The sequence below is a fragment of the Nematostella vectensis genome, chromosome 5 (genome assembly GCF_932526225.1).
Source record: "Nematostella vectensis chromosome 5, jaNemVect1.1, whole genome shotgun sequence".
NCBI lineage: Eukaryota > Metazoa > Cnidaria > Anthozoa > Actiniaria > Edwardsiidae > Nematostella > Nematostella vectensis.
Genome location: NC_064038.1, coordinates 17,779,033 through 17,796,228, shown reverse-complemented (window position 1 = coordinate 17,796,228; position 17,196 = coordinate 17,779,033). Strand labels below are relative to the sequence as shown.

General features: G+C 40.5%; 1 protein-coding gene across 1 annotated transcript in view; it reads left to right on the top strand.

Moving 5' to 3' along the window:
* The window catches only part of LOC5503093 (sorting nexin-2), a 48,019-nt gene that overhangs the window by 14,439 nt on the left and 16,384 nt on the right, over positions 1 to 17,196 (top strand). The window contains exons 5-9 of the mRNA XM_048727646.1: positions 1,839 to 1,917; positions 5,072 to 5,147; positions 6,546 to 6,659; positions 7,341 to 7,434; positions 11,126 to 11,173. Coding sequence (XP_048583603.1) covers positions 1,839 to 1,917; positions 5,072 to 5,147; positions 6,546 to 6,659; positions 7,341 to 7,434; positions 11,126 to 11,173 — 411 coding nt within the window. The remainder of the gene's footprint in view (positions 1 to 1,838; positions 1,918 to 5,071; positions 5,148 to 6,545; positions 6,660 to 7,340; positions 7,435 to 11,125; positions 11,174 to 17,196) is intronic.

The window sequence follows — 17,196 nt, the reverse complement described above, 5'->3', positions numbered from 1 at the left end:
TTGGGCATGTTGGTGTACATGTGATTGGGCATGTTGGTATACATGTGATTGGGCGTGTTGGTGTACATGTGATTGGGCATATTGGTATAATACATGTGATTGGGCATGTTGTTGTACATGTGATTGGGCATGTTGGTGTACATGTGATTGGGCATGTTGGTGTACATGTGATTGGGCATGTTGGTGTAATACATGTGATTGGGCATGTTGGTATAATACATGTGATTGGGCATGTTGGTATAATACATGTGATTGGGCATGTTGGTGTACATGCGATTGGGCATGTTGGTGTACATGTGATTGGGCATGTTGGTGTACATGTGATTGGGCATGTTGGTGTACATGTGATTGAGCATGTTGGTGTACATGCGATTGGGCGTGTTGGTGTACATGTGATTGGATATGTTGGTGTACATGTGATTGGGCATGTTGGTGTACATGTGATTGGGCATGTTGGTGTACATGTGATTGGGCATGTTGGTGTACATGTGATTGGGCATGTTGGTATACATGTGATTGGGCATGTTGGTGTACATGTGATTGGGCATGTTGGTGTACATGTGATTGGGCATGTTGGTGTACATGTGATTGGGCATGTTGGTGTACATGTGATTGGGCATATTGGTGTAATACATGTGATTGGGCATGTTGGTATACATGTGATTGGGCATGTTGGTATGCATGTGATTGGGCATGTTGGTATAATACATGTGATTGGGCATGTTGGTATAATACATGTGATTGGGCATGTTGGTATAATACATGTGATTGGGCATGTTGTTGTACATGTGATTGGGCATGTTGGTGTACATGTGATTGGGCATGTTGGTGTACATGTGATTGGGCATGTTGGTGTACATGTGATTGGGCATGTTGTTGTACATGTGATTGGGCATGTTGGTGTACATGTGATTGGGCATGTTGGTGTAATACATGTGATTGGGCATGTTGGTATACATGTGATTGGGCATGTTGGTGTAATACATGTGATTGGGCATGTTGGTGTAATACATGTGATTGGGCATGTTGGTATACATGTGATTGGGCATGTTGGTGTACATGTGATTAGGCATGTTGGTGTAATACATGTGATTGGGCATGTTGGTGTACATGTGATTGGGCATGTTGGTGTAATACATGTGATTGGGCATGTTGGTGTAATACATGTGATTGGGCATGTTGGTGTACATGTGATTGGGCATGTTGGTGTACATGCGATTGGGCATGTTGGTGTACTTGTGATTGGGCATGTTGGTGTACATGCGATTGGGCATGTTGGTGTACATGTGATTGGGCATGTTGGTGTACATGCGATTGGGCATGTTGGTGTAATACATGTGATTGGGCATGTTGGTGTAATACATGTGATTGGGCATGTTGGTGTACATGTGATTGGGCATGTTGGTATACATGTGATTGGGCATGTTGGTGTACATGTGATTGGGCATGTTGGTGTACATGTGATTGGACATGTTGGTGTACATGTGATTGGGCATGTTGGTGTACATGTGATTGGGCATGTTGGTGTACATGTGATTGGGCATGTTGGTGTACATGTGATTGGGCATGTTGGTGTACATGTGATTGGGCATGTTGGTGTACATGTGATTGGGCATGTTGGTGTACTTGTGATTGGACATTTTGGTGAACATGTGATTGGGCATGTTATAGACACCTTAACCCCTTCTATGCCTTTGATTCTGCATCTTTACAAGTCATTCCAACTTCAAGGAATGTATTCTTATTTCTAAATGTTTTTTTAATGTTAGTTGTACAGTATTTAACGTCATGTAGCACACATTGTTTATTTACCTATTTATTGTGTTTTTTATTACCAGGGATGAGCAAGGTCAAGTTTTCCAAAGAAGACTCGAACTCCACTGACTTCATCGGCAAACGAAGGGCTGTTCTAGAGAGGTGAGTAACTGCCTCTCCACTTTTATGATACAAAAATATCAACATAAAGGACTTGACTAATTTGATAAGATGAATATTCTGATTCACAATCCACACCCCCATCTGAACCAGAAGGTGATCTGCATGTGATAATCACTTTGAACTTTTTAGGCATTAGGAGTGCAGATGACAAGAAAATTTTGAAAAACCATAAATATTTTTTTCAAGTGGGTTTTGGGGCTTATTTTTCACCAGAAAAATAAACATTTAAGTTAAAGATATTTTTCGTTGGGAATGACTTTAACTGTTTTTTTTTTATTAATTTTATTCGCCAAATTTATGTCCACAATGGGATTTTGCCCTAAAACTGATCTGGGTAACCTTGTTTTTCATTTCAAAATGTTGTTTAGTTTGTCGCTTTACGAAATCTGGTAAGCTCTGAAAAGATTCTCACCATAACTTCAATTTCAGAGGAATAACCTTAATACAACTTGTATACAGTAGATTCTTGGTGTTGACTAAGGGAACTCCAGTCTTACAACTCCCCCATTCAGGGATCAGTTTTTGCACTTTTCCCCCCTAGGGTGCCACACCCAAATGAATCGTCACCCTTCAGCATTATTCCCCCTAGGGTGCCATACCCAAATGAATCGTCACCCTTCAGCACTATTCCCCCTAGGGTGCCACACCCAAATGAATCGTCACCCTACAGCATTATTCCCTCTAGGGTGCCACACCCAAATGAATCGTCACCCTTCCGCATTATTCCCCCTAGGGGGCCACACCCAAATGAATCGCCACCCTGCAGCATTATTCCCCCTAGGGGGCCATACCCAAATGAATCGTCACCCTTCAGCATTATTCCCCCTAGGGTGCCACACCCAAATGAATCGTCACCCTGCAGCATTATTCCCCCTAGGGGGCCACACCCAAATGAACCGCCACCCTGCAGCATTATTCCCCCTAGGGGGCCACACCCAAATGAATCGCCACCCTGCAGCATTATTCCCCCTAGGGGGCCATACCCAAATGAATCGTCACCCTTCAGCATTATTCCCCCTAGGGTGCCACACCCAAATGAATCGTCACCCTGCAGCATTATTCCCCCTAGGGGGCCACACCCAAATGAACCGCCACCCTGCAGCATTATTCCCCCTAGGGGGCCACACCCAAATAAATCATCACCCTTGCGCATTATTCCCCCTAGGGTGCCATACCCAAATAAATCGTCACCCTTCAGCATTATTCCCCCTAGGGGGCCACACCCAAATGAATCACCACCCTTCAGCACTATTCCCCCTAGGGTGCCACACCCAAATGAATCATCACCCTTCAGCACTATTCCCCCTAGGGTGCCACACCCAAATGAATCATCACCCTTCAGCACTATTCCCCCTAGGGTGCCACACCCAAATGAATCATCACCCTTCAGCACTATTCCCCTAGGGTGCCACACCCAAATGAATCATCACCCTTCAGCACTATTCCCCCTAGGGTGCCACACCCAAATAAATCATCACCCTTCAGCACTATTCCCCCTAGGGTGCCACACCCAAATAAATCATCACCCTTCAGCACTATTCCCCCTAGGGTGCCACACCCAAATGAATCATCACCCTTCAGCACTATTCCCCCTAGGGTGCCACACTCAAATGAATCATCACCCTTCAGCACTATTCCCCCTAGGGTGCCACACCCAAATGAATCATCACCCTTCAGCACTATTCCCCCTAGGGTGCCACACCCAAATGAATCGTCACCCTTCAGTACTATTCCCCCTAGGGTGCCACACCCAAATGAATCGTCACCCTTCAGCACTATTCCCCCTAGGGTGCCACACCCAAATGAATCGTCACCCTTCAGCACTATTCCCCCTAGGGTGCCACACCCAAATGAATCGTCACCCTTCAGTACTATTCCCCCTAGGGTGCCACACCAAAATGAATCGTCACCCTTCAGCACTATTCCCCCTAGGGTGCCACACCCAAATGAATCGTCACCCTTCAGTACTATTCCCCCTAGGGTGCCACACCAAAATGAATCGTCACCCTTCAGCATTATTCCCCCTAGGGTGCCACACCCAAATGAATCGTCACCCTTCAGCATTATTCCCCCTAGGGTGCCACACCAAAATGAATTGTCACCCTTCAGCATTATTCCCCCTAGGGGACCACACCCAAATGAATCGTCACCCTTCAGCATTATTCCCCCTAGGGTGCCACACCCAAATGAATCATCACCCTTCAGCATTATTCCCCCTAGGGTGCCACACCCAAATGAATCGTCACCCTTCAGCATTATTCCCCCTAGGGTGCCATACCCAAATGAATCGTCACCCTTCAGCATTATTCCCCCTAGGGTGCCATACCCAAATGAATCGTCACCCTTCAGCATTATTCCCCCTAGGGTGCCATACCCAAATGAATCGCCACCCTTCAGCATTATTCCCCCTAGGGTGCCATACCAAAATGAATCGTCACCCTTCAGCATTATTCCCCCTAGGGTGCCATACCCAAATGAATTGTCACCCTTCAGCACTATTCCCCCTAGGGTGCCATACCCAAATGAATCGTCACCCTTCAGCATTATTCCCCCTAGGGTGTCATACCCAAATGAATCGTCACCCTTCAGCATTATTCCCCCTAGGGTGCCATATCCAAATGAATCGTCAACCTTCAGCATTATTCCCCCTAGGGTGCCATACCCAAATGAATCATCACCCTTTAGCATTATTCCCCCTAGGGTGCCATACCCAAATGAATTGTCACCCTTCAGCATTATTCCCCCTAGGGTGCCATACCCAAATGAATCGTCACCCTTCAGCATTATTCCCCCTAGGGTGCCATACCCAAATGAATCGCCACCCTTCAGCATTATTCCCCCTAGGGTGCCATACCCAAATGAATCGTCACCCTTCAGCATTATTCCCCCTAGGGTGCCATACCCAAATGAATTGTCACCCTTCAGCACGATTCCCCCTAGGGTGCCATACCCAAATGAATCGTCACCCTTCAGCATTATTCCCCCTAGGGTGCAATACCCAAATGAATTGTCACCCTTTAGCATTATTCCCCCTAGGGTGCCATACCCAAATGAATTGTCACCCTTCAGCATTATTCCCTCTAGGGTGCCATACCCAAATGAATCATCATCTTTTCCTTGTTATTTTTGGCAGGTTCCTAAACAGGGTTGCTGCACACCCAGAGCTGAGAAAAGATCCTGATTTTAGACAGTTTTTAGAAGCAGACGAGGTAGGTCAGGCCTAGAACAGTCGCAAGTTTAAGGGGGTAGCTTGGCATCTGGAGGCAGAATCTTGGTTAAAATTTGTATTCTTTCATTGACATCATATCAAGTAAAACCTTTTTGTTTAAAAATCACATTTCATAGACACTGTATCAAGTGAAAACATATATATTAAATTGTCACCTAATAATTAAACTCATTAATTATGACTACTAATGAAAATAAGCCTTTGATTACAAACCGCACAAGCAAACAACAAATAATGAATGTTGCAACACTTAGCTGCTAAACCCAGAAATTTCACTGTCTACTTTGTTAAACAGAGCCCTTCAACAGAAGGGCCGGTTGCACAAAGCCTGGATAAGTCAGATAGGCGCTACCCGTCACATAAAATCCCTATCCAGCGGATAGTTATCCGGTAGATGAAGACGTGGATAGAACGCTGGATAACTATCCGCTGAATAGCCATCATTTACCACTAAATGGCTTCCCGTTTCCATGGTAAATATGCAAAGCATGTGGGTTTTTTTTCTTCAAACAAAATGGTACCATTGAAAGAGCTACAAAAAGTGCCAGAAAACAAACAGTTTACCAAAGCAAAGTGCACATATATCATGGAATGATCACAGGGATAAGGGTTAAGCTCCCTCCTGTCTTGAAAGAGTCTCATTTCTTGACAGAACGGGCAATATAGATTGTTTCTACTCTTGGAAGAGTCTCATTTCTTGACAGAACGGCCAATATAGATTGTTTCTAGTCAGAGCTGCATGTAAGTTTATAATTCATTGTAAATTTACAGACTGTGAAATTCGTCGTTTGCATTTATTTCAATTGGCACTGTGTCTAAAATTAATCTAAATTCTGACCATAAATTAGAAAGCAAGACGCCATTTTACTTTTTCTTCACATTTATTCAGTGGATAAGATTTTGTCCGACCTATCATCTGGATAACTTTATTTCGGGCTTTGTGCAACCGAATCACGCCACTCTGATAACTTTTATTTGCTGGATAAGGATTTAACTGGTGGATAAGACTTATCCAGGCTTTTGGTTGTATAAGCAATCAATGAATGAGCGATGATTTTAGAAACACCTCTGTGTTTTTTTGTGGCTTGTGGCTAATGCTGTAGCAAAGCCAAAGACTTATTGAGGGAACTCAATGCCACTCACTCTTTCGTAAAGGTCCAATGTGAGAAATGGAGACCATGGGCTTTTGTTTATAAGTGGGTGAACAGAATGGCTACTGAAAACTCATGAGTTTTAGAAGTTCTTAAACTCAGTATTGTCATTTTAGTGGTTTTAAGACCCCCTTGGGCTCTTGCCCCATAGCAGTCTCAATGCCAGCTAAAAGCCAATTGCTCATTTATTAAACAGTACTTAACAAGTAAAAGCTGGTTTATTTCAGCTCCCAAGAGCCAAAGATACTGCAGCGCTGAGCGGCGGTGGACTAAAGCGTCTAGTCAAGTCCATGGGAGACACAATGTTTAGTTTGACCACCAAGATGTCAGAGTCGGATCAGGTATTTTTTACTGCTGTAGTACCTTAAATCAGGTATTGTACTCTATACTAGTGTAGATTAGGTATTGCACATCTATACTAGTGTAGATCAGGTATTGTACTCTCTACTAGTGTAGATCAGGTATTGTATTTCTATACTAGTGTAGATCAGGTATTGTACTCTCTACTAGTGTAGATCAGGTATTGTACTCTCTACTAGTGTAGACCAGGTATTGTACTCTCTACTAGTGTAGATCAGGTATTGTATTTCTATACTAGTGTAGATCAGGTATTGTACTCTCTATTAGTGTAGATCAGGTATTGTATTTCTATACTAGTGTAGATCAGGTATTGTACTCTCTACTAGTGTGGATCAGGTATTGTACTCTCTATTAGTGTAGATCAGGTATTGTATTTCTATACTAGTGTAGATCAGGTATTGTACTCTATGCTAGTGTAGTACTGTAGATCAGGTATGATAAGAATGGCAAGTAGAACAATAATGAACATGCTTTCAATTCTGAGATTTTGAATTTCACTTAAAAATTTTAACTCTCAAGTTGCAACATGTTTTTAGACTCAAACATGAAAATGCAGATCATAAACAAGTTCTGTTGCTCTCAATGTTTCTCTAACCTAGGCCTAGAACAAATAGTTTGTGGCAGCTCTGTGCTTTTCAATGTTGCATTGCTTGTACTTCCAGTGGTTTGAGGAGAAACAACAACAAATAGAGACGCTGGATCAACAGCTGAAGAAACTCCACCATAATGTTGAGATTCTGGTTATGCATCGCAAAGGTAATCATAATGCAAATGTAAATCATGACACAAAGGTAAATCATGATGCAAAGATATATCATGGTGCAAAGGTAAAATTATGATGCAAAGGTAAATCATGACTCAAAGATAAATCATAGTGCAAAAGTAAATCATGAGTCAAACTTAAATTATGGTGCAAAGATAAATCATGGTGCAAAGGTCAATCATGAGGCAAAGGTAAATCATGACGCAAAAATAAAATCATGGTGCAAAGGTCAATCATGAGGCAAAGGTAAATCATGACGCAAAAATAAAATCATGGTGCAAAGGTCAATCATGAGGCAAAGGTAAATCATGACGCAAAGATAAAATCATGGTGCAAAGGTCAATCATGAGGCAAAGGTCAATCATGAGACAAAGGTAAATCATGAGGAAAATTTAAATTATGGTGCAAAGATAAATCATGGTGCAAAGGTCAATCATGAGGCAAAGGTAAATCATGACGCAAAGATAAATCATGATGCAAAGTTCAATCATGAGGCAAAGGTCAATCATGAGGCAAAGGTGAATCATGATGCAAAGGTAAAATTATGGTGCAAAGGTAAATCATGACGCAAAGATAAATCATGGTGCAAAGGTAAATCATGAGGCAAAGGTAAATCATGGTGCAAAGGTAAATCAGACGGAAAGGTAAATCGTGACACAAAGTTAAATCATGATGCAAAGATATATCATGGTGCAAAGGTAAAATTATGATGCAAAGGTAAATCATGACGCAAAGATAAATCATAGTGCAAAGGTAAATCATGAGTCAAATTTAAATTATGGTGCAAAGATAAATCATGGTGCAAAGGTCAATCATGAGGCAAAGGTAAATCATGACGCAAAGATAAAATCATGGTGCAAAGGTCAATCATGAGGCAAAGGTAAATCATGACGCAAAGATAAATCATGGTGCAAAGGTAAATCATGAGGCAAAGGTAAATCATGGTGCAAAGGTAAATCAGACGGAAAGGTAAATCGTGACACAAAGTTAAATCATGATGCAAAGATATATCATGGTGCAAAGGTAAAATTATGATGCAAAGGTAAATCATGACGCAAAGATAAATCATAGTGCAAAGGTAAATCATGAGTCAAATTTAAATTATGGTGCAAAGATAAATCATGGTGCAAAGGTCAATCATGAGGCAAAGGTAAATCATGACGCAAAGATAAAATCATGGTGCAAAGGTCAATCATGAGGCAAAGGTAAATCATGACGCAAAGATAAAATCATGGTGCAAAGGTCAATCATGAGGCAAAGGTAAATCATGAGGCAAATTTAAATGATGGTGCAAAGATAAATCATGGTGCAAAGGTCAATCATGAGGCAAAGGTAAATCATGACGCAAAGATAAATCATGATGCAAAGGTCAATCATGAGGCAAAGGTAAATCATGAGGCAAAGGTAAATGATGGTGCAAATATAAATCATGGTGCAAAGGTCAATCATGAGGCAAAGGTGAATCATGATGCAAAGGTAAAATTATGGTGCAAAGGTAAATCATGACGCAAAGATAAATCATGGTGCAAAGGTAAATCATGAGGCAAAGGTAAATCATGGTGCAAAGGTAAATCAGACGGAAAGGTAAATCGTGACACAAAGTTAAATCATGATGCAAAGATATATCATGGTGCAAAGGTAAAATTATGATGCAAAGGTAAATCATGACGCAAAGATAAATCATAGTGCAAAGGTAAATCATGAGTCAAATTTAAATTATGGTGCAAAGATAAATCATGGTGCAAAGGTCAATCATGAGGCAAAGGTAAATCATGACGCAAAGATAAAATCATGGTGCAAAGGTCAATCATGAGGCAAAGGTAAATCATGACGCAAAGATAAAATCATGGTGCAAAGGTCAATCATGAGGCAAAGGTAAATCATGAGGCAAATTTAAATGATGGTGCAAAGATAAATCATGGTGCAAAGGTCAATCATGAGGCAAAGGTAAATCATGACGCAAAGATAAATCATGATGCAAAGGTCAATCATGAGGCAAAGGTAAATCATGAGGCAAAGGTAAATGATGGTGCAAATATAAATCATGGTGCAAAGGTCAATCATGAGGCAAAGGTGAATCATGATGCAAAGGTAAAATTATGGTGCAAAGGTAAATCATGACGCAAAGATAAATCATGGTGCAAAGGTAAATCATGAGGCAAAGGTAAATAATGACACAAAGGTAAATAATGACGCAAAGCTGGCATTAAAGAGTGAAGTATAAAACTTTGTTTTTAGATGGTTATTTCAAAATTTCATCCTCAAATTAGTCTTTCAACTAAAAATAAAATCAAATACAAACGCGTGGCTGACAAAGGCTCTTTAAAGGAGCCAAATTTTGATTAAAGGCTGCATTATTTTTGAGAGCTCAAATACAGAGTCTAGTGCAAAATTGTGGTGGACGGAGAAACAAACAAAAAAATAAATCAAGTAAATTGAAGTAGCTATCACCCTCATCGAAGGAGTTGAAGGCAAAGAAGGCCCCTCAGGCAGCCACCATAGGACTTATGTTTGACCACGGATCACAGCTTAGGTCAAGATTGTTGGTTTTATGGAGGGAGGAAAAGTGAAGAACCCGTAAAAAAACCCGAGGAGCAAAGACCATCTAACTCAACTCCCTAGGCTCCCAGCATTTCCATATTAAAGCACAGCAATGATCTACCAACTGGGCTATCTTGGCTCCCAGCATTTCCATATTAAAGCACAGCGATGATCTACCAACTGGGCTATCTTGGCTCCCAGCATTTCCATATTAAAGCACAGCGATGATCTACCAACTGGGCTATCTTGGCTCCCAGCATTTCCATATTAAACCACAGCGATGATCTACCAACTGGGCTATCTTGGCTCCCAGTATTTCCATATTAAACCACAGCGATGATCTACCAACTGAGCTATCTTGGCTCCCAGTATTTCCATATTAAACCACAGCGATGATCTACCAACTGGGCTATCTTGGCTCCCAGCATTTCCTTTTTAAACCACAGCGATGATCTACCAACTGGGCTATCTTGGCTCCCATCATTTCCATATTAAAGCACAGCGATGATCTACCAACTGGGCTATCTTGGCTCCCAGCATTTCCATATTAAACCACAGCGATGATCTACCAACTGGGCTATCTTGGCTCCCAGCATTTCCATATTAAAGCACAGCGATGATCTACCAACTGGGCTATCTTGGCTCCCAGCATTTCCATATTAAAGCACAGCGATGATCTACCAACTGGGCTATCTTTGCTCCCAGCATTTCCATATTAAACCACAGCGATGATCTACCAACTGGGCTATTTTGGCTCCCAGCATTTCCATATTAAAGCACAGCGATGATCTACCAACTGGGCTATCTTGGCTCCCAGCATTTCCATATTAAACCACAGCGATGATCTACCAACTGGGCTATCTTGGCTCCCAGCATTTCCACATTAAAGCAATATCTAAATTCAATAAAATAACTAAATAATTTTAATGTAAACTTTACAACACTTGCGCGTAATCAGAGGACATACCAAGGGATACTATGCGCCTCGTGACTACACAACATTTTGATAATGAGGTGACAAATAATGTTGTGAATAAGAGTACATACCACAGGAAAATGAGGAAAATTTGTTAAATATACACGGATATACCCCTTGACTTTCATACCTTGTAATACATGGTAAAGTATTTTGTTTTATTTTAGAGTTGAGTATAAGTACTGCAAGCTTTGCCAAGAGCGCTGCCATGCTGAGTAAGTATTTTATGGATCTATCTCAGCCATGCTGAGTAAGTACTTATATATAAATAGATGTCCAAGTACTGACTCCTTTCATGGAGCACACCTAGGGTCCACCCCCAACTGAAGAGGGGATGCTTCTCGCCTTTCTTGCCCCAATCAGTGTTGTAATATGGCATTAAACCAAGATTGTACATATATTTTTTGTACCTTGGATTATGCATTATCAAGAAAAATGCAGGCGTGCAAATTGGCAAATAATGAAATTATTCTGTTCTATTAGCTTGTATATAAAATAGCGAACTTGTCAACACATGCGTTTCTTGTAAGTCACCATTTGAGATGTTAACACACAGGCCAAAGGTTTTAGCTAAACTTTGAAAACGCTTGATATCCTTCAAACGGCTGAAGCCTTTTATAAATCTATTTCAGGCGTGCTAAGTAAGCACTTTATAGATATCTCTGCACTGAGAGACTCAATATGTATCATAACCTGTACATTTATAGATATCTCTGCACTGAGAGACTCAATATGTATCATAACCTGTACATTTATAGATATCTCTGCACTGAGAGACTCGATGTATCATAACCTGTACATTTAAAGATATCTCTGCACTGAGAGACTCGATATGTATCATAACCTGTACATTTATAGATATCTCTGCACTGAGAGACTCGATATCTATCATAAAGAGTACATTTATAGATATCTCTGCACTGAGAGACTCGATGTATCATAACCTGTACATTTATAGATATCTCTGCACTGAGAGACTTGATGTATCATAACCTGTACATTTATAGATATCTCTGCACTAAGAGACTCGATATCTATCATAAAGAGTACATTTATAGATATCTCTGCACTGAGAGACTCGATGTATCATAACCTGTACATTTATAGATATATCTGCACTGAGAGACTCAATATGTATCATAACCTGTACATTTATAGATATCTCTGCACTGAGAGACTCAATATGTATCATAACCTGTACATTTATAGATATCTCTGCACTGAGAGACTCGATGTATCATAACCTGTACATTTAAAGATATCTCTGCACTGAGAGACTCGATATGTATCATAACCTGTACATTTATAGATATCTCTGCACTGAGAGACTCGATATCTATCATAAAGAGTACATTTATAGATATCTCTGCACTGAGAGACTCGATGTATCATAACCTGTACATTTATAGATATCTCTGCACTGAGAGACTTGATGTATCATAACCTGTACATTTATAGATATCTCTGCACTAAGAGACTCGATATCTATCATAAAGAGTACATTTATAGATATCTCTGCACTGAGAGACTCGATGTATCATAACCTGTACATTTATAGATATATCTGCACTGAGAGACTCGATGTATCATAACCTGTACATTTCTGGGTGTGTAGTACATTCATCATAACCTGTACATTTCTGGGTGTGTAGGACATGTATCATAACCTGTACATTTCTGGGTGTGTAGCACATTCATCGTAACCTGTACATTTCTGGGTGTGTAGCACATTCATCGTAACCTGTACATTTCTGGGTGTGTAGGACATTCATCATAACCTGTACATTTCTGGGTGTGTAGGACATGTATCATAACCTGTACATTTCTGGGTGTGTAGCACATTCATCATAACCTGTACATTTCTGGGTGTGTAGGACATTTATCATAACCTGTACATTTCTGGGTGTGTAGCACATGTATCATAACCTGTACATTTCTGGGTGTGTAGGACATTCATCATAACCTGTACATTTCTGGGTGTGTAGGACATGTATCGTAACCTGTACATTTCTGGGTGTGTAGCACATTCATCATAACCTGTACATTTCTGGGTGTGTAGGACATTCATCATAACTTGTACATTTCTGGGTGTGTAGGACATGTATCATAACCTGTACATTTCTGGGTGTGTAGCACATTCATCATAACCTGTACATTTCTTGGTGTGTAGTACATTCATCGTAACCTGTACATTTCTGGGTGTGTAGCACATTCATCGTAACCTGTACATTTCTGGGTGTGTAGGACATGTATCGTAACCTGTACATTTCTGGGTGTGTAGCACATTCATCATAACCTGTACATTTCTGGGTGTGTAGGACATTCATCATAACTTGTACATTTCTGGGTGTGTAGGACATGTATCATAACCTGTACATTTCTGGGTGTGTAGCACATTCATCATAACCTGTACATTTCTTGGTGTGTAGTACATTCATCGTAACCTGTACATTTCTGGGTGTGTAGGACATTCATCGTAACCTGTACATTTCTGGGTGTGTAGCACATTCATCATAACCTGTACATTTCTGGGTGTGTAGCACATGTATCATAACCTGTACATTTCTGGGTGTGTAGCACATTCATCATAACCTGTACATTTCTTGGTGTGTAGCACATTCATCGTAACCTGTACATTTCTTGGTGTGTAGTACATTCATCGTAACCTGTACATTTCTGGGTGTGTAGGACATTCATCGTAACCTGTACATTTCTGGGTGTGTAGCACATTCATCATAACCTGTACATTTCTGGGTGTGTAGCACATGTATCATAACCTGTACATTTCTGGGTGTGTAGGACATGTATCATAACCTGTACATTTCTTGGTGTGTAGTACATTCATCATAACCTGTACATTTCTGGGTGTGTAGGACATTCATCATAACCTGTACATTTCTGGGTGTGTAGGACATGTATCATAACCTGTACATTTCTGGGTGTGTAGCACATGTATCATAACCTGTACATTTCTGGGTGTGTAGGACATTCATCATAACCTGTACATTTCTGGGTGTGTAGGACATTTATCATAACCTGTACATTTCTGGGTGTGTAGTACATGTATCATAACCTGTACATTTCTGGGTGTGTAGGACATTTATCATAACCTGTACATTTCTGGGTGTGTAGCACATGTATCATAACCTGTACATTTCTGGGTGTGTAGGACATTCATCATAACCTGTACATTTCTGGGTGTGTAGGACATGTATCATAACCTGTACATTTCTGGGTGTGTAGCACATGTATCATAACCTGTACATTTCTGGGTGTGTAGGACATTCATCATAACCTGTACATTTCTGGGTGTGTAGGACATTTATCATAACCTGTACATTTCTGGGTGTGTAGTACATGTATCATAACCTGTACATTTCTGGGTGTGTAGGACATTTATCATAACCTGTACATTTCTGGGTGTGTAGCACATGTATCATAACCTGTACATTTCTGGGTGTGTAGGACATTCATCATAACCTGTACATTTCTGGGTGTGTAGGACATGTATCGTAACCTGTACATTTCTGGGTGTGTAGCACATTCATCATAACCTGTACATTTCTGGGTGTGTAGGACATTCATCATAACTTGTACATTTCTGGGTGTGTAGGACATGTATCATAACCTGTACATTTCTGGGTGTGTAGCACATTCATCATAACCTGTACATTTCTTGGTGTGTAGTACATTCATCGTAACCTGTACATTTCTGGGTGTGTAGCACATTCATCGTAACCTGTACATTTCTGGGTGTGTAGGACATGTATCGTAACCTGTACATTTCTGGGTGTGTAGCACATTCATCATAACCTGTACATTTCTGGGTGTGTAGGACATTCATCATAACTTGTACATTTCTGGGTGTGTAGGACATGTATCATAACCTGTACATTTCTGGGTGTGTAGCACATTCATCATAACCTGTACATTTCTTGGTGTGTAGTACATTCATCGTAACCTGTACATTTCTGGGTGTGTAGGACATTCATCGTAACCTGTACATTTCTGGGTGTGTAGCACATTCATCATAACCTGTACATTTCTGGGTGTGTAGTACATTCATCATAACCTGTACATTTCTGGGTGTGTAGCACATGTATCATAACCTGTACATTTCTGGGTGTGTAGCACATTTATCATAACCTGTACATTTCTGGGTGTGTAGGACATGTATCATAACCTGTACATTTCTGGGTGTGTAGTACATGTATCATAACCTGTACATTTCTGGGTGTGTAGGACATGTATCGTAACCTGTACATTTCTGGGTGTGTAGCACATTCATCGTAACCTGTACATTTCTGGGTGTGTAGCACATTCATCGTAACCTGTACATTTCTTGGTGTGTAGTACATTCATCATAACCTGTACATTTCTGGGTGTGTAGCACATTCATCATAACCTGTACATTTCTTGGTGTGTAGTACATTTATCGTAACCTGTACATTTCTGGGTGTGTAGGACATGTATCATAACCTGTACATTTCTGGGTGTGTAGTACATGTATCATAACCTGTACATTTCTTGGTGTGTAGTACATTCATCATAACCTGTACATTTCTGGGTGTGTAGCACATTCATCATAACCTGTACATTTCTTGGTGTGTAGTACATTTATCATAACCTGTACATTTCTGGGTGTGTAGTACATGTATCATAACCTGTACATTTCTGGGTGTGTAGGACATGTATCATAACCTGTACATTTCTGGGTGTGTAGTACATTCATCATAACCTGTACATTTCTGGGTGTGTAGTACATGTATCATAACCTGTACATTTCTGGGTGTGTAGGACATTTATCATAACCTGTACATTTCTGGGTGTGTAGGACATGTATCATAACCTGTACATTTCTGGGTGTGTAGTACATGTATCATAACCTGTACATTTCTGGGTGTGTAGGACATTCATCATAACCTGTACATTTCTGGGTGTGTAGGACATGTATCATAACCTGTACATTTCTGGGTGTGTAGTACATGTATCATAACCTGTACATTTCTGGGTGTGTAGTACATGTATCATAACCTGTACATTTCTGGGTGTGTAGGACATTTATCATAACCTGTACATTTCTGGGTGTGTAGTACATGTATCATAACCTGTACATTTCTGGGTGTGTAGTACATGTATCATAACCTGTACATTTCTGGGTGTGTAGGACATTTATCATAACCTGTACATTTCTGGGTGTGTAGGACATGTATCATAACCTGTACATTTCTGGGTGTGTAGTACATGTATCATAACCTGTACATTTCTTGGTGTGTAGTACATTCATCGTAACCTGTACATTTCTGGGTGTGTAGTACATGTATCATAACCTGTACATTTCTGGGTGTGTAGGACATTCATCATAACCTGTACATTTCTGGGTGTGTAGGACATTTATCATAACCTGTACATTTCTGGGTGTGTAGGACATGTATCATAACCTGTACATTTCTGGGTGTGTAGGACATTCATCATAACCTGTACATTTCTGGGTGTGTAGGACATGTATCATAACCTGTACATTTCTGGGTGTGTAGCACATTCATCATAACCAGTACATTTCTGGGTGTGTAGGACATTTATCATAACCTGTACATTTCTGGGTGTGTAGTACATTCATCATAACCTGTACATTTCTGAGTGTGTAGTACATTCATCATAACCTGTACATTTCTGGGTGTGTAGCACATGTATCATAACCTGTACATTTCTTGGTGTGTAGTACATTCATCATAACCTGTACATTTCTGGGTGTGTAGTACATGTATCATAACCTGTACATTTCTGGGTGTGTAGTACATTCATCATAACCTGTACATTTCTGAGTGTGTAGCACATTCATCATAACCTGTACATTTCTGGGTGTGTAGGACATTCACCATAACCTGTACATTTCTGGGTGTGTAGGACATTCATCATAACCTGTACATTTCTGGGTGTGTAGTACATTCACCATAACCTGCACATTTCTGGGTGTGTAGCACATTCATCATAACCTGTACATTTCTGGGTGTGTAGGACATGTATCATAACCTGTACATTTCTGGGTGTGTAGTACATGTATCATAACCTGTACATTTCTGGGTGTGTAGCACATTCATCATAACCTGTACATTTCTGGGTGTGTAGCACATTCATCGTAACCTGTACATTTCTGGGTGTGTAGTACATGTATCATAACCTGTACATTTCTGGGTGTGTAGCACATTCATCATAACCTGTACATTTCTGGGTGTGT